Source organism: Columba livia, unplaced genomic scaffold, assembly GCF_036013475.1.
Source record: "Columba livia isolate bColLiv1 breed racing homer unplaced genomic scaffold, bColLiv1.pat.W.v2 Scaffold_232, whole genome shotgun sequence".
Lineage (NCBI taxonomy): Eukaryota > Metazoa > Chordata > Aves > Columbiformes > Columbidae > Columba > Columba livia.
The window spans coordinates 161,488-179,092 of NW_027043269.1; the positions used below are offsets into that span (position 1 = coordinate 161,488).

General features: G+C 54.8%; 2 protein-coding genes across 2 annotated transcripts in view; one reads left to right on the plus strand and one right to left on the minus strand.

Annotated features, from left to right (window-relative positions):
• The window catches only part of PFAS (phosphoribosylformylglycinamidine synthase), a 93,609-nt gene that overhangs the window by 61,155 nt on the left and 14,849 nt on the right, over window positions 1–17,605 (minus strand). The window contains exons 8-11 of the mRNA XM_065048192.1: window positions 15,862–15,986; window positions 15,646–15,774; window positions 9,831–9,962; window positions 6,139–6,267 (exon numbers count right to left, since the gene is read on the minus strand). Coding sequence (XP_064904264.1) covers window positions 6,139–6,267; window positions 9,831–9,962; window positions 15,646–15,774; window positions 15,862–15,986 — 515 coding nt within the window. The remainder of the gene's footprint in view (window positions 1–6,138; window positions 6,268–9,830; window positions 9,963–15,645; window positions 15,775–15,861; window positions 15,987–17,605) is intronic.
• On the plus strand, window positions 6,378–9,507 carry LOC135578029 (myosin light chain kinase, smooth muscle-like). The gene is made up of 4 exons (XM_065048189.1): window positions 6,378–6,388; window positions 6,682–6,950; window positions 7,374–7,560; window positions 9,222–9,507. Exons 1-4 carry the CDS (start codon window positions 6,378–6,380, stop codon window positions 9,505–9,507), a joined length of 753 nt encoding a protein of 250 aa, XP_064904261.1.

Below are 17,605 nucleotides of genomic sequence, written 5' to 3' on the forward strand. Positions count from 1 at the left end.
GGTTCCTATGGAGTTCTATGGGTCCCTATGGGTTCCTATGGAATTCTATGGGGGTTTTGGGGTCCCTATGGGTCCCTATGGGTTCTATGGGGTCTCGGGGTCTCACCGGGCCGCGGCGGCTCCTTGCGCACGTGCCGCTGGTCGATGGCACCTATGGGGTTCTATGGGGTTCCTATGGGTTCCCATGGGGTTTTATGGGGTTCTATGGGTCCCTATGGGGTTCTATGGGGTCCAATGCAGGTCTATGGGGGTTTTGGGGTCCTATGGGTTCTATGGAGTTCTATGGGCTCCTATGGAGTTCTATGGGTTCCTATGGGTTCCTATGGGTTCTATGGAGTTCTATGAGTTCCTGTGGGTTCTTATGAGGTCTTATGGGTTCCTATGGGTTTCTAGAAGGTTCTATGGGGTTCTATGGGTTCCTATGGAATTCTATGGGGGTTTTGGGGTCCCTATGGGTTCCAATGGGGTTCTCTGGTTTCCTATTGGTTCCTATGGGGTTCTATGGGTTCCTATGGGGCTTTACGGGGTTCTATGGGGGTTTTCGGGTCCTATGGGTTCTATGGAGTTCTATGGGCTCCTATGGAGTTCTATGGGTTCCTATTGGGTCCTAAGGGGTTCGATAGGGTTTGGGGGTCACTATGGGGTTCTATGGGTTCCTATGGAGTTCTATGGGTCCCTATGGGTTCCTATGGAATTCTATGGGGGTTTTGGGGTCCCTATGGATCCCTATGGGTTCTATGGGGTCTCGGGGTCTCACCGGGCCGCGGCGGCTCCTTGCGCACGTGCCGCTGGTCGATGGCACCTATGGGGTTCTATGGGGTTCCTATGGGTTCCCATGGGGTTTTATGGGGTTCTATGGGTCCCTATGGGGTTCTATGGGGTCCAATGCAGTTCTATGGGGGTTTTGGGGTCCTATGGGTTCTATGGAGTTCTATGGGCTCCTATGGAGTTCTATGGGTTCCTATGGGTTCCTATGGGTTCTATGGAGTTCTATGAGTTCCTGTGGGTTCTTATGAGGTCTTATGGGTTCCTATGGGTTTCTAGAAGGTTCTATGGGGTTCTATGGGTTCCTATGGAATTCTATGGGGGTTTTGGGGTCCCTATGGGTTCCAATGGGGTTCTCTGGTTTCCTATTGGTTCCTATGGGGTTCTATGGGGTTCCTATGGGTTCCCATGGGGTTTTATGGGGTTCTATGGGTCCCTATGGGGTTCTATGGGGTCCAATGCAGTTCTATGGGGATTTTGGGGTCCTATGGGTTCTATGGAGTTCTATGGGTTCTATGGAGTTCTATGGGTTCCTATTCAGTTCTATGGGGTTTTGGGGTCGCTATGGGGTTCTGTGGGTTCCTATGGAGTTCTATGGGTCCCTATGGGTCCCTATGGGTTCCTATGGGTTCTATGGAGTTCTATGGGTTCCTATGGGTTCCTATGAGGTCTTACGGGTTCCTATGGGTTTCTAGGGGGTTCTATGAGGTTCTATGGGTTCCTATGGATTCCTATGGAATTCTATGGGGGTTTTGGTGTCCCTATGGCTTCCAATGGGGTTTTCTGGGTTCCTATGGGTTCCTATGGGGTTCTATGGGTTCCTATGGGGTTCTATGGGGTTCTATGGGTGTTTTCGGGTCCTATGGGTTCTATGGAGTTCTATGGGCTCCTATGGAGTTCTATGGGTTCCTATTGGGTCCTAAGAGGTTCGATAGGGTTGTGGGGTCACTATGGGGTTCTATGGGTTCCTATGGAATTCTATGGGGGTTTTGGGGTCCCTATGGATCCCTATGGGTTCTATGGGGTCTCGGGGTCTCACCGGGCCGCTGCGGCTCCTTGTGCACGTGCCGCTGTTCGATGGCACCTATGGGGTTCTATGGGGTTCTATGGGGTTCCTATGGGGTTTTATGGGGTTCTATGGGTCCCTATGGGGTTCTATGGGGTCCAATGCAGTTCTATGGGGGTTTTGGGGTCCTATGGGTTCTATGGAGTTCTATGGGCTCCTATGGAGTTCTATGGGTCCCTATGGGTTCCTATGTGTTCTATGGAGTTCTATGAGTTCCTGTGGGTTCTTATGAGGTCTTATGGGTTCCTATGGGTTTCTAGAAGGTTCTATGGGGTTCTATGGGTTCCTATGGAATTCTATGGGGATTTTGGGGTCCCTATGGGTTCCAATGCGGTTCTATGGTTTCCTATGGGTTCCTATGGGGTTCTATGAGTTCCTATGGGGTTTTATGGGGTTCTATGGGTGTTTTCGGGTCCTATGGGTTCTATGGAGTTCTATGGGCTCCTATGGAGTTCTATGGGTTCCTATTGGGTCCTAAGGGGTTCGATAGGGTTTGGGGGTCACTATGGGGTTCTATGGGTTCCTATGGAGTTCTATGGGTCCCTATGGGTTCCTATGGAATTCTATGGGGGTTTTGGGGTCCCTATGGGTTCCAATGGGGTTCTCTGGTTTCCTATGGGCTCCTATGGGGTTCTATGGGTTCCTATGGATTCCTATGGGTTCCTATGGGGTTTTATGGGGTTCTATGGGTCCCTATGGGGTTCTATGGGGTCCAATGCAGTTCTATGGGGATTTTGGGGTCCTATGGGTTCTATGGAGTTCTATGGGTTCTATGGAGTTCTATGGGTTCCTATTCAGTTCTATGGGGTTTTGGGGTCGCTATGGGGTTCTTTGGGTTCCTATGGAGTTCTATGGGTCCCTATGGGTTCCTATGGGTTCCTATGGGTTCTATGGAGTTCTATGGGTTCCTATGGGTTCCTATGAGGTCTTACGGGTTCCTATGGGTTTCTAGGGGGTTCTATGAGGTTCTATGGGTTCCTATGGATTCCTATGGAATTCTATGGGGGTTTTGGTGTCCCTATGGCTTCCAATGGGGTTTTCTGGGTTCCTATGGGTTCCTATGGGGTTCTATGGGTTCCTATGGGGTTTTATGGGGTTCTATGGGTGTTTTCGGGTCCTATGGGTTCTATGGAGTTCTATGGGCTCCTATGGAGTTCTATGGGTTCCTATTGGGTCCTAAGGGGTTCGATAGGGTTTGGGGGTCACTATGGGGTTCTATGGGTTCCTATGGAGTTCTATGGGTCCCTATGGGTTCCTATGGAATTCTATGGGGGTTTTGGGGTCCCTATGGGTTCCAATGGGGTTCTCTGGTTTCCTATGGGCTCCTATGGGGTTCTATGGGTTCCTATGGATTCCTATGGGTTCCTATGGGGTTTTATGGGATTCTATGGGTCCCTATGGGGTTCTATGGGGTCCAATGCAGTTCTATGGGGGTTTTGGGGTCCTATGGGTTCTATGGAGTTCTATGGGCTCCTATGGAGTTCTATGGGTCCCTATGGGTTCCTATGTGTTCTATGGAGTTCTATGAGTTCCTGTGGGTTCTTATGAGGTCTTATGGGTTCCTATGGGTTTCTAGAAGGTTCTATGGGGTTCTATGGGTTCCTATGGAATTCTATGGGGATTTTGGGGTCCCTATGGGTTCCAATGCGGTTCTATGGTTTCCTATGGGTTCCTATGGGGTTCTATGAGTTCCTATGGGGTTTTATGGGGTTCTATGGGTGTTTTCGGGTCCTATGGGTTCTATGGAGTTCTATGGGCTCCTATGGAGTTCTATGGGTTCCTATTGGGTCCTAAGGGGTTCGATAGGGTTTGGGGGTCACTATGGGGTTCTATGGGTTCCTATGGAGTTCTATGGGTCCCTATGGGTTCCTATGGAATTCTATGGGGGTTTTGGGGTCCCTATGGGTTCCAATGGGGTTCTCTGGTTTCCTATGGGCTCCTATGGGGTTCTATGGGTTCCTATGGATTCCTATGGGTTCCTATGGGGTTTTATGGGGTTCTATGGGTCCCTATGGGGTTCTATGGGGTCCAATGCAGGTCTATGGGGGTTTTGGGGTCCTATGGGTTCTATGGAGTTCTATGGGTTCCATGGAGTTCTATGGGTTCCTATGGAGTTCTATGGGGTTTTGGGGTCGCTATGGGGTTCTGTGGGTTCCTATGGAGTTCTATGGGTCCCTATGGGTTCCTATGGGTTCCCATAGGGTTTTATGGGGTTCTATGGGTTCCTATGGGTTCTTATGATGTCTTACGGGTTCCTATAGGTTTCTAGGGGGTTCTATGGGGTTCTATGGGTTCCTATGGATTCCTATGGAATTCTATGGGGGTTTTGGGGTCCCTATGGGTTCCAATGGGGTTTTCTGGGTTCCTATGGGGTTCTACGGGTCCCTATGGGGTTCTATGGGGTCCAATGCAGTTCTATGGGTGTTTTGGGGTCCTATGGGTTCTATGGAGTTCTATGGGCTCCTATGGAGTTCTATGGGTTCCTATTGGGTCCTAAGAGGTTCGATAGGGTTGTGGGGTCACTATGGGGTTCTATGGGTTCCTATGGAATTCTATGGGGGTTTTGGGGTCCCTATGGGTCCCTATGGGTTCTATGGGGTCTTGGGGTCTCACCGGGCCGCGGCGGCTCCTTGTGCACGTGCCGCTGGTCGATGGCGCCTATGGGGTTCTATGGGGTTCTATGGGGTTCCTATGGGGTTTTATGGGGTTCTATGGGTCCCTATGGGGTTCTATGGGGTCCAATGCAGGTCTATGGGGGTTTTGGGGTCCTATGGGTTCTATGGAGTTCTATGGGTTCTATGGAGTTCTATGGGCTCCTATGGAGTTCTATGGGGTTTTGGGGTCGCTATGGGGTTCTGTGGGTTCCTATGGAGTTCTATGGGTCCCTATGGGTTCCTATGGGTTCCCATAGGGTTTTATGGGGTTCTATGGGTTCCTATGGGTTCTTATGATGTCTTACGGGTTCCTATAGGTTTCTAGGGGGTTCTATGGGGTTCTATGGGTTCCTATGGATTCCTATGGAATTCTATGGGGGTTTTGGGGTCCCTATGGGTTCCAATGGGGTTTTCTGGGTTCCTATGGGGTTCTATGGGTCCCTATAGGGTTCTATGGGGTCCAATGCAGTTCTATGGGGGTTTTGGGGTCCTATGGGTTCTATGGAGTTCTATGGGCTCCTATGGAGTTCTATGGGTTCCTATTGGGTCCTAAGGGGTTCGATGGGGTTTGGGGGTCACTATGGGGTTCTATGGGATCCTATGGAGTTCTATGGGTTCCTATGGGGTCCTATGGGATTCTATGGGGTTCTATGGGTCCCTATGGGTTCCTATGGAATTCTATGGGGGTTTTGGGGTCCCTATGGGTCCCTATGGGTTCTATGGGGTGTCGGGGTCTCACCGGGCCGCGGCGGCTCCTTGCGCACGTGCCGCTGGTCGATGGCACCTATGGGGTTCTATGGGGTTCTATGGGGTCCAATGCAGGTCTATGGGGGTTTTGGGGTCCTATGGGTTCTATGGAGTTCTATGGGCTCCTATGGAGTTCTATGGGTCCCTATGGGTTCCTATGTGTTCTATGGAGTTCTATGAGTTCCTGTGGGTTCTTATGAGGTCTTATGGGTTCCTATGGGTTTCTAGAAGGTTCTATGGGGTTCTATGGGTTCCTATGGAATTCTATGGGGATTTTGGGGTCCCTATGGGTTCCAATGCGGTTCTATGGTTTCCTATGGGTTCCTATGGGGTTCTATGGGTTCCTATGGGGTTTTATGGGGTTCTATGGGGGTTTTCGGGTCCTATGGGTTCTATGGAGTTCTATGGGCTCCTATGGAGTTCTATGGGTTCCTACTGGGTCCTAAGGGGTTCGATAGGGTTTGGGGGTCACTATGGGGTTCTATGGGATCCTATGGGTTCCTATGGAATTCTATGGGGGTTTTGGGGTCCCTATGGGTCCCTATGGGTTCTATGGGGTCTCAGGGTCTCACCGGGCTGCGGCGGCTCCTTGCGCACGTGCCACTGGTCGATGGCACCTATGGGGTTCTATGGGGTTCTATGGGGTTCCTATGGGGTTTTATGGGGTTCTATGGGTCCCTATGGGGTTCTATGGGGTCCAATGCAGTTCTATGGGGGTTTTGGGGTCCTATGGGTTCTATGGAGTTCTATGGGCTCCTATGGAGTTCTATGGGTTCCTATTGGGTCCTAAGAGGTTTGATAGGGTTGGGGGGTCAATATGGGGTTCTATGGGTTCCTATGGAATTCTATGGGGGTTTTGGGGTCCCTATGGATCCCTATGGGTTCTATGGGGTCTCGGGGTCTCACCGGGCCGCGGCGGCTCCTTGCGCACGTGCCGCTGGTCGATGGCGCCGATGCCGCCGCTGAACATGATGGGCTTGAGCCACTCGCGGCGCCGCCCGCACGGCGTCACCTGCCCGAAGGAGCGCGCGAAGCCTGGGGACACGTCACCAGTGTCACCCGGTGTCACCCGCGGCCACCCACGGGGGACAACGGGCACCCCGGGGTGGCCACGGGGGCTTGGGGACCCGTTGGGAAGGGGTGAAATGGCCTTGGGGTCCTCAAGGACATTGGGGGTCCCCAAGAGTCCCCAAGGTGTCCCCAAGGCCATTGGGTGTCACCAAGAGACCCCAAGAGTCCTCAATGCCATTGGGTGGCCCCAAGAGTCCCCAAGAGCTTTGGGTATGCCCAAGAGTCCCCAAGGCCATTGGGTGTCACCAAGAGTCCCCAAGGCCATTGGGTGTCACCAAGAAGGTCCCCAAGAGTCCCCAAGGCCATTGGGTGTCCTCAAGAGCTTTGGGTGTCACCAAGAGTCACCAAGAGTCCTCAAGACCATTGGGTGTCCTCAAGAGCTTTGGGTGTCACCAAGAGTCACCAAGAGTCCCCAAGGCCATTGGGTGTCCCCAAGGCCATTGGGTGTCACCAAGAGTCCCCAAGAGTCCTCAATGCCATTGGGTGTCACCAAGGCCATTGGGTGTCCTCAAGAGCTTTGGGTGTCACCAAGAGTCCCCAAGAGTCCTCAATGCCATTGGGTGGCTCCAAGAGTCCCCAAGAGTCCCAAAGGCCACTGGGTGTCCCCAAGAGCTTTGGGTGTCCCCAAGAGTCCTCAAGGCCATTGGGTGTCCCCAAGAGTCCCCAAGGCCATTGGGTGTCACCAAGAAGGTCCCCAAGAGTCCCCAAGACCATTGGGTGTCCCCAAGAGCCTTGGGTGTCCCCAAGAGTCCTCAAGGCCATTGGGTGTCCCCAAGAGCTTTGGGTGTCACCAAGAGTCCCCAAGAGTCCCCAAGGCCATTGGGTGTCCCCGAGGCCATTGGGTGTCACCAAGAAGGTCCCCAAGAGTCCCCAAGAGCTTTGGGTGTCCCCAAGAGACCCCAAGAGTCCTCAATGCCATTGGGTGTCCCCAAGAGTCCCCAAGAGCTTTGGGTATGCCCAAGAGTCCCCAAGGCCATTGGGTGTCACCAAGAAGGTCCCCAAGAGTCCCCAAGGCCATTGGGTGTCCCCAAGAGCTTTGGGTGTCACCAAGAGGGTCCCCAAAGCCATAGGGTGTCCCCAAGAGTCCCCAAGGCCATTGGGTGTCACCAAGAAGGTCCCCAAGAGTCCCCAAGACCATTGGGTGTCCCCAAGAGCTTTGGGTGTCCCCAAGAGACCCCAAGAGTCCTCAACGCCATTGGGTGGTCCCAAGAGTCCCCAAGAGCTTTGGGTATGCCCAAGAGTCCCCAAGGCCAATGGGTGTCACCAAGAACTTTGGTGTCACCAAGAGGGTCCCCAAACGTCCCCAAGAGTCCCTAAGTCCGTAGGGTGTCCCCAAGACCATGGAGGTCTTTGGGTATCATTGGAAGGTCCCCAATGAGTCCCCAAAGCCACATGGTGTCCCCAAAGGTCCCCAAGGCCAAGGATATCTTTGACTGTCACCCGGTGTCACCAAAGGCCACCCACAGGACACAACGGGCACCCCGGGGTGGCCACGGGGGCTTGGGGACCCGTTGGGAAGGGGTGAAATGGCCTTGGGGTCCTCAAGGACACTGGGGGTCCCCAAGAGTCATCAAGAGTCCCCAAGGTGTCCCCAAGGCCATTGGGTGTCCCCAAGAGCTTTGGGTGTCACCAAGACGGTCCCCAAAGGACCCCAAGAGTCCCCAAGAGCTTTGGGTGTCCCCAAGAGTCCCCAAGAGTCCCCAAGGCCATTGGGTGTCCCCAAGAGCTTTGGGTGTCACCGAGAGACCCCAAGAGTCCTCAATGCCATTGGGTGGCTCCAAGAGTCCCCAAGAGTCCCAAAGGCCATTGGGTGTCCCCAAGAGCTTTGGGTGTCACCAAGAGGGTCCCCAAAGCCATAGGGTGTCCCCAAGAGTCCCCAAGGCCATTGGGTGTCACCAAGAAGGTCCCCAAGAGTCCCCAAGAGTCCCCAAGACCATTGGGTGTCCCCAAGAGCCTTGGGTGTCCCCAAGAGTCCTCAAGGCCATTGGGTGGCCCCAAGAGTCCCCAAGAGCTTTGGGTGTCACCAAGAGACCCCAAGAGTCCCCAAGGCCATTGGGTGTCACCAAGAGGGTCCCCAAGAGTCCTCAAGGCCATTGGGTGTCCCCAAGAGCTTTGGGTGTCACCAAGAGGGTCCCCAAAGCCATAGGGTGTCCCCAAGAGTCCCCAAGGCCATTGAGTGTCACCAAGAAGGTCCCCAAGAGTCCCCAAGACCATTGGGTGTCCCCAAGAGCCTTGGGTGTCCCCAAGAGTCCTCAATGCCATTGGGTGGCCCCAAGAGTCCCCAAGAGCTTTGGGTATGCCCAAGAGTCCCCAAGGCCATTGGGTGTCACCAAGAGGGTCCCCAAGAGTCCTCAAGGCCATTGGGTGTCCCCAAGAGCTTTGGGTGTCACCAAGAGACCCCAAGAGTCCTCAATGCCATTGGGTGGCCCCAAGAGTCCCCAAGAGCTTTGGGTGTCACCAAGAGACCCCAGAGTCCCCAAGGCCATTGGGTGTCCCCAAGAGCTTTGGCTGTCACCAAGAGGGTCCCCAAAGGACCCCAAAGCCATAGGGTGTCCCCAAGAGTCCCCAAGGCCATTGGGTGTCACCAAGAAGGTCCCCAAGAGTCCTCAAGACCATTGGGTGTCCTCAAGAGCTTTGGGTGTCCCCAAGAGTCACCAAGGCATCCTCAAGGCCATTGGGTGTCCCCAAGAGACACCAAGAGTCCTCAAGGTGTCCCCAAGGCCATTGGGTGTCCCCAAGAGCTTTGGGTGTCACCAAGAGGGTCCCCAAAGGACTCCAAGAGTCCCCAAGAGCTTTGGGTGTCACCAAGAGGGTCCCTAAATGTCCCCAAAGCCATAGGGTGTCCCCAAGAGTCCCCAAGAGCTTTAGGTGTCACCAAGAGTCCCCAAGAGTCCCCAAGGCCATTGGGTGTCCCCAAGAGTCCCCAAGAGCATTGGGTGTCACCAAGAGGGTCCCCAAGAGTCCTCAAGGCCATTGGGTGTCACCAAGAGTCCCCAAGAGTCCTCAAGGCCATTGGGTGTCCCCAAGAGTCCCCAAGACCACTGGGTGTCCCCGAGGCCATTGGGTGTCACCAAGAAGGTACCCAAGAGTCCTCAAGACCATTGGGTGTCCTCAAGAGCTTTGGGTGTCACCAAGAGTCCCCAAGAGTCCCCAAGGCCATTGGGTGTCCCCAAGAGCTTTGGGTGTCACCAAGAGGGTCCCTAAATGTCCCCAAAGCCATAGGGTGTCCCCATGAGTCCCCAAGGCCATTGGGTGTCCCCAAGAGCTTTGGGTGTCCCCAAGAGTCCTCAAGGCCATTGGGTGGCCCCAAGAGTCCCCAAGAGCTTTGGGTGTCACCAAGAGACCCCAAGAGTCCTCAAGGTGTCCCCAAGGCCATTGGGTGTCCCCAAGAGCTTTGTGTGTCCCCAAGAGTGTCCCCAAATCTCCCCAAGAGTCCCCAAGCCCATAGTGTGTCCCCAATAGTCCCCAAGACCCCAGAGCTCTTTGATCACCCCCAAACGTCCCCCAAATGTCCCCAACGTCCTCACCGGCCACCAGGGGCTCCCCAAATTTGTTGCCGTAGTCGCTGGCGCCGTCGCTGGCGCCGATGGCGACTTCAAGGGGGCGCGCGAAGGTCTTGGGGTACGGCAGCGCCGCGTCCTCCCAGGGCAGCTCGTAACCTGGGGGACCCCAAATTGGGGGGCGTTAGAGAGATTTGGGGGTTCACAAGGTTTGGGGGGGTCCCTGGGGGTGGGGGGACCCAGATTTGGGGGGAATGGGGAGATTTGGGGGTTCACAAGGTTTGGGGGTTCAGGGGGGTTTGGGGGTTCCTATAGGGGGGGGAATGCGGGTTTGGGGGGGAATGGGGAGATTTGGGGGTTCACAAGGTTTGGGGGTTCAGGGGGGTTTGGGGGTTCCTATAGGTGGGGGGACCCAGATTTGGGGGGGAATGGGGAGATTTGGGGGTTCACAAGGTTTGGGGGTTCAGGGGGGTTTGGGGGTTCCCATAGGTGGGGGGAATGCGGGTTTGGGGGGGAATGGGGAGATTTGGGGGTTCACAAGGTTTGGGGGGGCCTGGGGGTGGGGAGACCTCAAGTTTGGGGGACATTAGAGAAATTTGGGGGTCCCCTGTAGGTTTTGGGGTCCCCAGGAGCTTTGGGGAGATGCTGGGGGGTTCCTGGGGGGAATTTGGGGTCCCATTGGGTTTTGGGGTCCCTGGGTGGGAATTTGGGGTCCCATTGGGTTTTGGGGTCCCCAGGAGCTCTGGGTGGATATTGGGGGGTCCCTGGGGATAATTTGGGGTCCCATTGGGTTTTGGGGTCCCCTGTAGGTTTTGGGTTCCCCAGGAGCTTTGGGGAGATGTTGGGGGGTTCATGGGGGGAATTTGGGGTCCCATTGAGTTTTGGGGTCCCTGGGTGGGAATTTGGGGTCCCATTGGGTTTTGGGGTCCCTGGGTGGAATTTGGGGTCCCATTGGGTTTTGGGGTCCCCAGGAGCTCTGGGTGGATATTGGGGGGTCCCTGGGGATAATTTGGGGTCCCATTGGGTTTTGGGGTCCCCTGTAGGTTTTGGGGTCCCCAGGAGCTTTGGGGAGATGTTGGGGGGTTCCTGGGGGGAATTTGGGGTCCCATTGGGTTTTGGGGTCCCTGGGTGGGAATTTGGGGTCCCATTGGGTTTTGGGGTCCCCAGGAGCTCTGGGTGGATATTGGGGGGTCCATGGGGATAATTTGGGGTCCCATTGGGTTTTGGGGTCCCCTGTAGGTTTTGGGGTCCCCAGGAGCTTTGGGGAGATGTTGGGGGTTCCTGGGGGGAATTTGGGGTCCCATTGAGTTTTGGGTTCCCTGGGAGGGAATTTGGGGTCCCATTGGGTTTTGGGGTCCCTTGGAGATTTGGAGCAATTTGGGGGCTCCCCATTGGATTTTGGGGGGATTTGAAGGGTTTTGGGGTCCCATTGGGTTTTGGGGTCCCCTGTAGGTTTTGGGGTCCCCAGGAGCACTGGGTGGATATTGGGGGGTCCCTGGGGATAATTTGGGGTCCCATTGGGTTTTGGGGTCCCCAGGAGCACTGGGTGGATATTGGGGGGTCCCTGGGGATAATTTGGGGTCCCATTGGGTTTTGGGGTCCCCTGTAGGTTTTTTATGTCCCCAGGAGCTTTGGGGAGATATTGGGGGGTTCCTGGGGAGAATTTGGGGTCCCATTGGATTTTTGGGGTCCCTGAGTGGCAATTTGGGGTCCCATTGGGTTTTGAGGTCCCCTGTAGGTTTTGGGGTCCCCAGGAGCTTTGGGGAGATGTTGGGGGGTCCCTGGGTGGGAATTGGGGTTCCATTGGGTTTTGGGGTCCCTGGGTAGGAATTTGGGGTCCCATTGGGTTTTGGGGTCCCCTGTAGGTTTTGGGGTGCCCAGGAGCTTTGGGGTGATATTGGGGTGTCCCTGGGTGGGAATTTGGGGTCCCCTTGGGTTTTATGGTCCCGTTGGGTTTTGGGGTCCCCTGTAGGTTTTGGGGTGCCCAGGATCTTTGGGGTGATATTGGGGTGTCCCTGGGTGGGAATTTGGGGTCCCATTGAGTTTCATGGTCCCGTTGGGTTTTGGCATCTCCAGGAGCTTTGGGACAACTTGGGGTCTCCCCAGTGAATTTTGGGGTGAATTCAAGGCAATTTTGGGGTCCCATTGGGTTTTGGGGTCCCATTGGGTTTTGGGGTGCCCAGGAGCTTTGGGAAGATATTGGGGGGTCCTCAGGTGGGAATTTGGGGTCCCATTGGGTTTTGGGGTCCCATTGAGTTTCATGGTCCCGTTGGGTTTTGGCATCTCCAGGAGCTTTGGGACAACTTGGGGTCTCCCCAGTGAATTTTGGGGTGAATTCAAGGCAATTTTGGGGTCCCATTGGGTTTTGGGGTCCCATTGGGTTTTGGGGTGCCCAGAAACTTTGGGGCGATATTGGGGTGTCCCTGGGTGGGAATTTGGGGTCCCATTGGGTTTTATGGTCCCGTTGGGTTTTGGGGTCCCCTGTAGGTTTTGGGGTGCCCAGGATCTTTGGGATGAAATTGGGGTGTCCCTGGGTGGGAATTTGGGGTCCCATTGACTTTCATGGTCCCGTTGGGTTTTGGCATCTCCAGGAGCTTTGGGACAACTTGGGGTCTCCCCAATGAATTTTGGGGTGAATTCAAGGCAATTTTGGGGTCCCATTGGGTTTTGGGGTCCCATTGGGTTTTGGGGTGCCCAGGAGCTTTGGGGTGAAATTGGGGTGTCCCTGGGTGGGAATTTGGGGTCCCATTGGGTTTTATGGTCCCGTTGGGTTTTGGGGTCCCCTGTAGGTTTTGGGGTGCCCAGGAACTTTGGGGTGATATTGGGGTGTCCCTGGGTGGGAATTTGGGGTCCCATTGAGTTTCATGGTCCCGTTGGGTTTTGGCATCTCCAGGAGCTTTGGGACAACTTGGGGTCTCCCCAATGAATTTTGGGGTGAATTCAAGGCAATTTTGGGGTCCCATTGGGTTTTGGGGTCCCCTGTAGGCTTTGGGGTGCCTAGGATCTTTGGGGTGAAATTGGGGTGTCCCTGGGTGGGAATTTGGGGTCCCCTTGGGTTTTATGGTCCCGTTGGGTTTTGGGGTCCCCTGTAGGTTTTGGGGTGCCCAGGATCTTTGGGGTGATATTGGGGTGTCCCTGGGTGGGAATTTGGGGTCCCATTGAGTTTCATGGTCCCGTTGGGTTTTGGCATCTCCAGGAGCTTTGGGACAACTTGGGGTCTCCCCAGTGAATTTTGGGGTGAATTCAAGGCAATTTTGGGGTCCCATTGGGTTTTGGGGTCCCATTGGTTTTTGGGGTGCCCAGGAGCTTTGGGGCGATATTGGGGTGTCCCTGGGTGGGAATTTGGGGTCCCATTGGGTTTTATGGTCCTGTTGGGTTTTGGGGTCCCCTGTAGGTTTTGGGGTGCCCAGGAGCTTTGGGAAGATATTGGGGTGTCCCTGGGTGGGAATTTGGGGTCCCATTGAGTTTCATGGTCCCGTTGGGTTTTGGCATCTCCAGGAGCTTTGGGACAACTTGGGGTCTCCCCAGTGAATTTTGGGGTGAATTTAAGGCAATTTTGGGGTCCCATTGGGTTTTGGGGTCCCATTGGGTTTTGGGGTGCCCAGGATCTTTGGGGTGAAATTGGGGTGTCCCTGGGTGGGAATTTGGGGTCCCATTGGGTTTTATGGTCCCGTTGGGTTTTGGGGTCCCCTGTAGGTTTTGGGGTGCCCAGGAGCTTTGGGGAGATATTGGGGTGTCCCTGGGTGGGAATTTGGGGTCCCATTGGGTTTTATGGTCCCGTTGGGTTTTGGGGTCCCCTGTAGGTTTTGGGGTGCCCAGAAGCTTTGGGGTGATATTGGGGGGTCCCTGGGTGGGAATTTGGGGTCCCATTGAGTTTCATGGTCCCGTTGGGTTTTGGCATCTCCAGGAGCTTTGGGACAACTTGGGGTCTCCCCAGTGAATTTTGGGGTGAATTCAAGGCAATTTTGGGGTCCCATTGGGTTTTGGGGTCCCATTGGGTTTTGGGGTGCCCAGGAGCTTTGGGAAGATATTGGGGGGTCCTCAGGTGGGAATTTGGGGTCCCATTGGGTTTTGGGGTCCCATTGAGTTTCATGGTCCCGTTGGGTTTTGGCATCTCCAGGAGCTTTGGGACAACTTGGGGTCTCCCCAGTGAATTTTGGGGTGAATTCAAGGCAATTTTGGGGTCCCATTGGGTTTTGGGGTGCCCAGGATCTTTGGGGTGATATTGGGGTGTCCCTGGGTGGGAATTTAGGGTCCCATTGGGTTTTGGGGTCCCATTGAGTTTCATGGTCCCGTTGGGTTTTGGCATCTCCAGGAGCTTTGGGACAACTTGGGGTCTCCCCAGTGAATTTTGGGGTGAATTCAAGGCAATTTTGGGGTCCCATTGGGTTTTGGGGTCCCATTGGGTTTTGGGGTGCCCAGGAGCTTTGGGAAGATATTGGGGGGTCCTCAGGTGGGAATTTGGGGTCCCGTTGGGTTTTGGGGTCCCATTGAGTTTCATGGTCCCGTTGGGTTTTGGCATCTCCAGGAGCTTTGGGACAACTTAGGGTCTCCCCGTTGGATTTTGGGGTGAATTCAAGGCAATTTTGGGGTCCCATTGGGTTTTGGGGTCCCATTGGGTTTTGGGGTGCCCAGAAACTTTGGGGCGATATTGGGGTGTCCCTGGGTGGGAATTTAGGGTCCCATTGGGTTTTGGGGTCCCATTGAGTTTCATGGTCCCGTTGGGTTTTGGCATCTCCAGGAGCTTTGGGACAACTTGGGGTCTCCCCAATGAATTTTGGGGTGAATTCAAGGCAATTTTGGGGTCCCATTGGGTTTTGGGGTCCCATTGGGTTTTGGGGTGCCCAGAAGCTTTCGGGTGATATTGGGGTGTCCCTGGGTGGGAATTTGGGGTCCCATTGGGTTTTATGGTCCTGTTGGGTTTTGGGGTCACCTGTAGGTTTTGGAGGAGCTTTGGGACAACTTGGGGTCTCCCCAGTGAATTTTGGGGTGAATTTAAGGCAATTTTGGGGTCCCATTGGGTTTTGGGGTGCCCAGAAACTTTGGGGCGATATTGGGGTGTCCCTGGGTGGGAATTTAGGGTCCCATTGGGTTTTGGGGTCCCATTGAGTTTCATGATCCCGTTGGGTTTTGGCATCTCCAGGAGCTTTGGGTCAACTTGGGGTCTCCCCAGTGAATTTTGGGGTGAATTCAAGGCAATGTTGGGGTCCCATTGGGTTTTGGGGTGCCCAGGAGCTTTGGGAAGATATTGGGGGGCCCTGGTGGGAATTTGGGGTCCCATTGGGTTTTGGGGTCCCATTGAGTTTCATGGTCCCGTTGGGTTTTGGCATCTCCAGGAGCTTTGGGACAACTTGGGGTCTCCCCAATGAATTTTGGGGTGAATTCAAGGCAATTTTGGGGTCCCATTGGGTTTTGGGGTGCCCAGAAACTTTGGGGCGATATTGGGGTGTCCCTGGGTGGGAATTTAGGGTCCCATTGGGTTTTGGGGTCCCATTGAGTTTCATGGTCCTGTTGGGTTTTGGCATCTCCAGGAGCTTTGGGACAACTTGGGGTCTCCCCAGTGAATTTTGGGGTGAATTCAAGGCAATGTTGGGGTCCCATTGGGTTTTGGGGTCTCATTGGGTTTTGGGGTGCCCAGGAGCTTTGGGGTGATATTGGGGTGTCTCTGGGTGGGAATTTGGGGTCCCATTGACTTTCATGGTCCCGTTGGGTTTTGGCATCTCCAGGAGCTTTGGGACAACTTGGGGTCTCCCCAATGAATTTTGGGGTGAATTTAAGGCGATTTTGGGGTCCGGGGCAGTTTTGGGGTCCCCCCCAGGGGTGTATTTCGGGGTCCCCTCACCGGGCAGCAGCAGTTGGCCGAAGCTGTACCCCGCGGTGCCGGCGATGACGTGGGCGCCGCGACCGGCGCATTGGACGTCGCGGATGCGCCCGCCCGTCCCGGTGGTGGCGCCGGCGAATGGGGCGACGGCTAGGCGGAGGGGGCGTGGCCTCGTTAGGACACGCCCAGCCGCTTGCCACGCCCATAGCACCCAAGCCCCGCCCACTCGGCACCCACCGGTGGGGAAGTTGTGGGTCTCGGCGGTGAAGGTGACGTGGCGGGTGGAGGTGACGGGGACCATGGGGCTGGGTCGGGTGGGGTCGCGGGGGCACAAGGAGGTGACGGTGACACCGCGGATGGCGCTGGGGGGACAATGGGGGTCAATGGGGGTGATGTCACCACCTGACCTCTATGTCATGGTCACCCATGGGTGGTGGCATCACCCAAACTCAATGTCATGGTCACCCATGGGTGGTGGCATCACCCAAAGTTCATGTCATGGTCTAATGGGGTTGGTGGCATCACCCAAACTCAATGTCATGGTCACCCATGGGTGGTGGCATCACCCAAAGTTCATGTCATGGTCTAATGGGGTTGGTGGTATCACCCAAACTCAATGTCATGGTCAGCTGGGGTTGGTGGCATCACCCAATGTCTATGTCATGGTCACCCATGGGTGGTGGCATCACCCAAAGTTCATGTCATGGTCAACTGGGGTTGGTGGCATCACCCAAACTCAATGTCATGGTCAACTGGGGTTGGTGGCATCACTCAGACTCAATGTCATGGTCACCCATGGGTGGTGGCATCACCCAATGTCTATGTCATGGTCACCCATGGGTGGTGGCATCACCCAAACTCAATGGTGTGGTCACCACCCAACGTCTATGTCATGGTCAATGGGGGTGGTGGCATCACCCAATGTCTATGTCATGGTCACCCATGGGTGGTGGCATCACCCAAAGTTCATGTCATGGTCAACTGGGGTTGGTGGCATCACCCAATGTCTATGTCATGGTCACCCATGGGTGGTGACATCACCCAAACTCAATGTCATGGTCACCCATGGGTGGTGGCATCACCCAAAGTTCATGTCACGGTCAACTGGGGTTGGTGGCATCACCCAATGTCTATGTCATGATCACCCATGGGTGGTGACATCACCCAAACTCAATGTCATGGTCAACTGGGGTTGGTGGCATCACCCAATGTCTATGTCATGGTCACCCACGGGTGGTGGCATCACCCAAACTCAATGGTGTGGTCACCACCCAACGTCTATGTCATGGTCAATGGGGGTGGTGGCATCACCCAAAGTTCATGTCATGGTCAACTGGGGTTGGTGGCATCACCCAAACTCAATGTCATGGTCAACTGGGGTTGGTGGCATCACCCAATGTCTATGTCATGGTCACCCATGGGTGGTGGCATCACCCAAACTCAATGGTCTGGTCACCACCCAACGTCTATGTCATGGTCAATGGGGGTGGTGGCATCACCCAATGTCTATGTCATGGTCACCCATGGGTGGTGGCATCACCCAAACTCAATGTCACGGTCAACTGGGGTTGGTGGCATCACCCAATGTCTATGTCATGGTCACCCATGGGTGGTGGCATCACCCAAACTCAATGGTGTGGTCACCACCCAATGTCTATGTCATGGTCAATGGGGGTGGTGGCATCACCCAATGTCTATGTCATGATCACCCATGGGTGGTGACATCACCCAAACTCAATGTCATGGTCAACTGGGGTTGGTGGCATCACCCAATGTCTATGTCATGGTCACCCACGGGTGGTGGCATCACCCAAACTCAATGGTGTGGTCACCACCCAACGTCTATGTCATGGTCAATGGGGGTGGTGGCATCACCCAAAGTTCATGTCATGGTCAACTGGGGTTGGTGGCATCACCCAAACTCAATGTCATGGTCAACTGGGGTTGGTGGCATCACTCAGACTCAATGTCATGGTCACCC

Bases quoted from the DNA above. Each gene is read 5' to 3' on its own strand.
- LOC135578029 (XM_065048189.1), top strand. The intron at 6,951-7,373 runs GTGTCCCCAAGA...CCAAAGCCATAG, and splicing joins AGAGTCCTCAAGGCCATTGG to GGTGTCCCCAAGAGTCCCCA. The intron at 7,561-9,221 runs GTGTCACCAAGA...GGTGTCCCCAAG, and splicing joins AGAGTCCCCAAGGCCAATGG to AGTCCCCAAGAGCATTGGGT.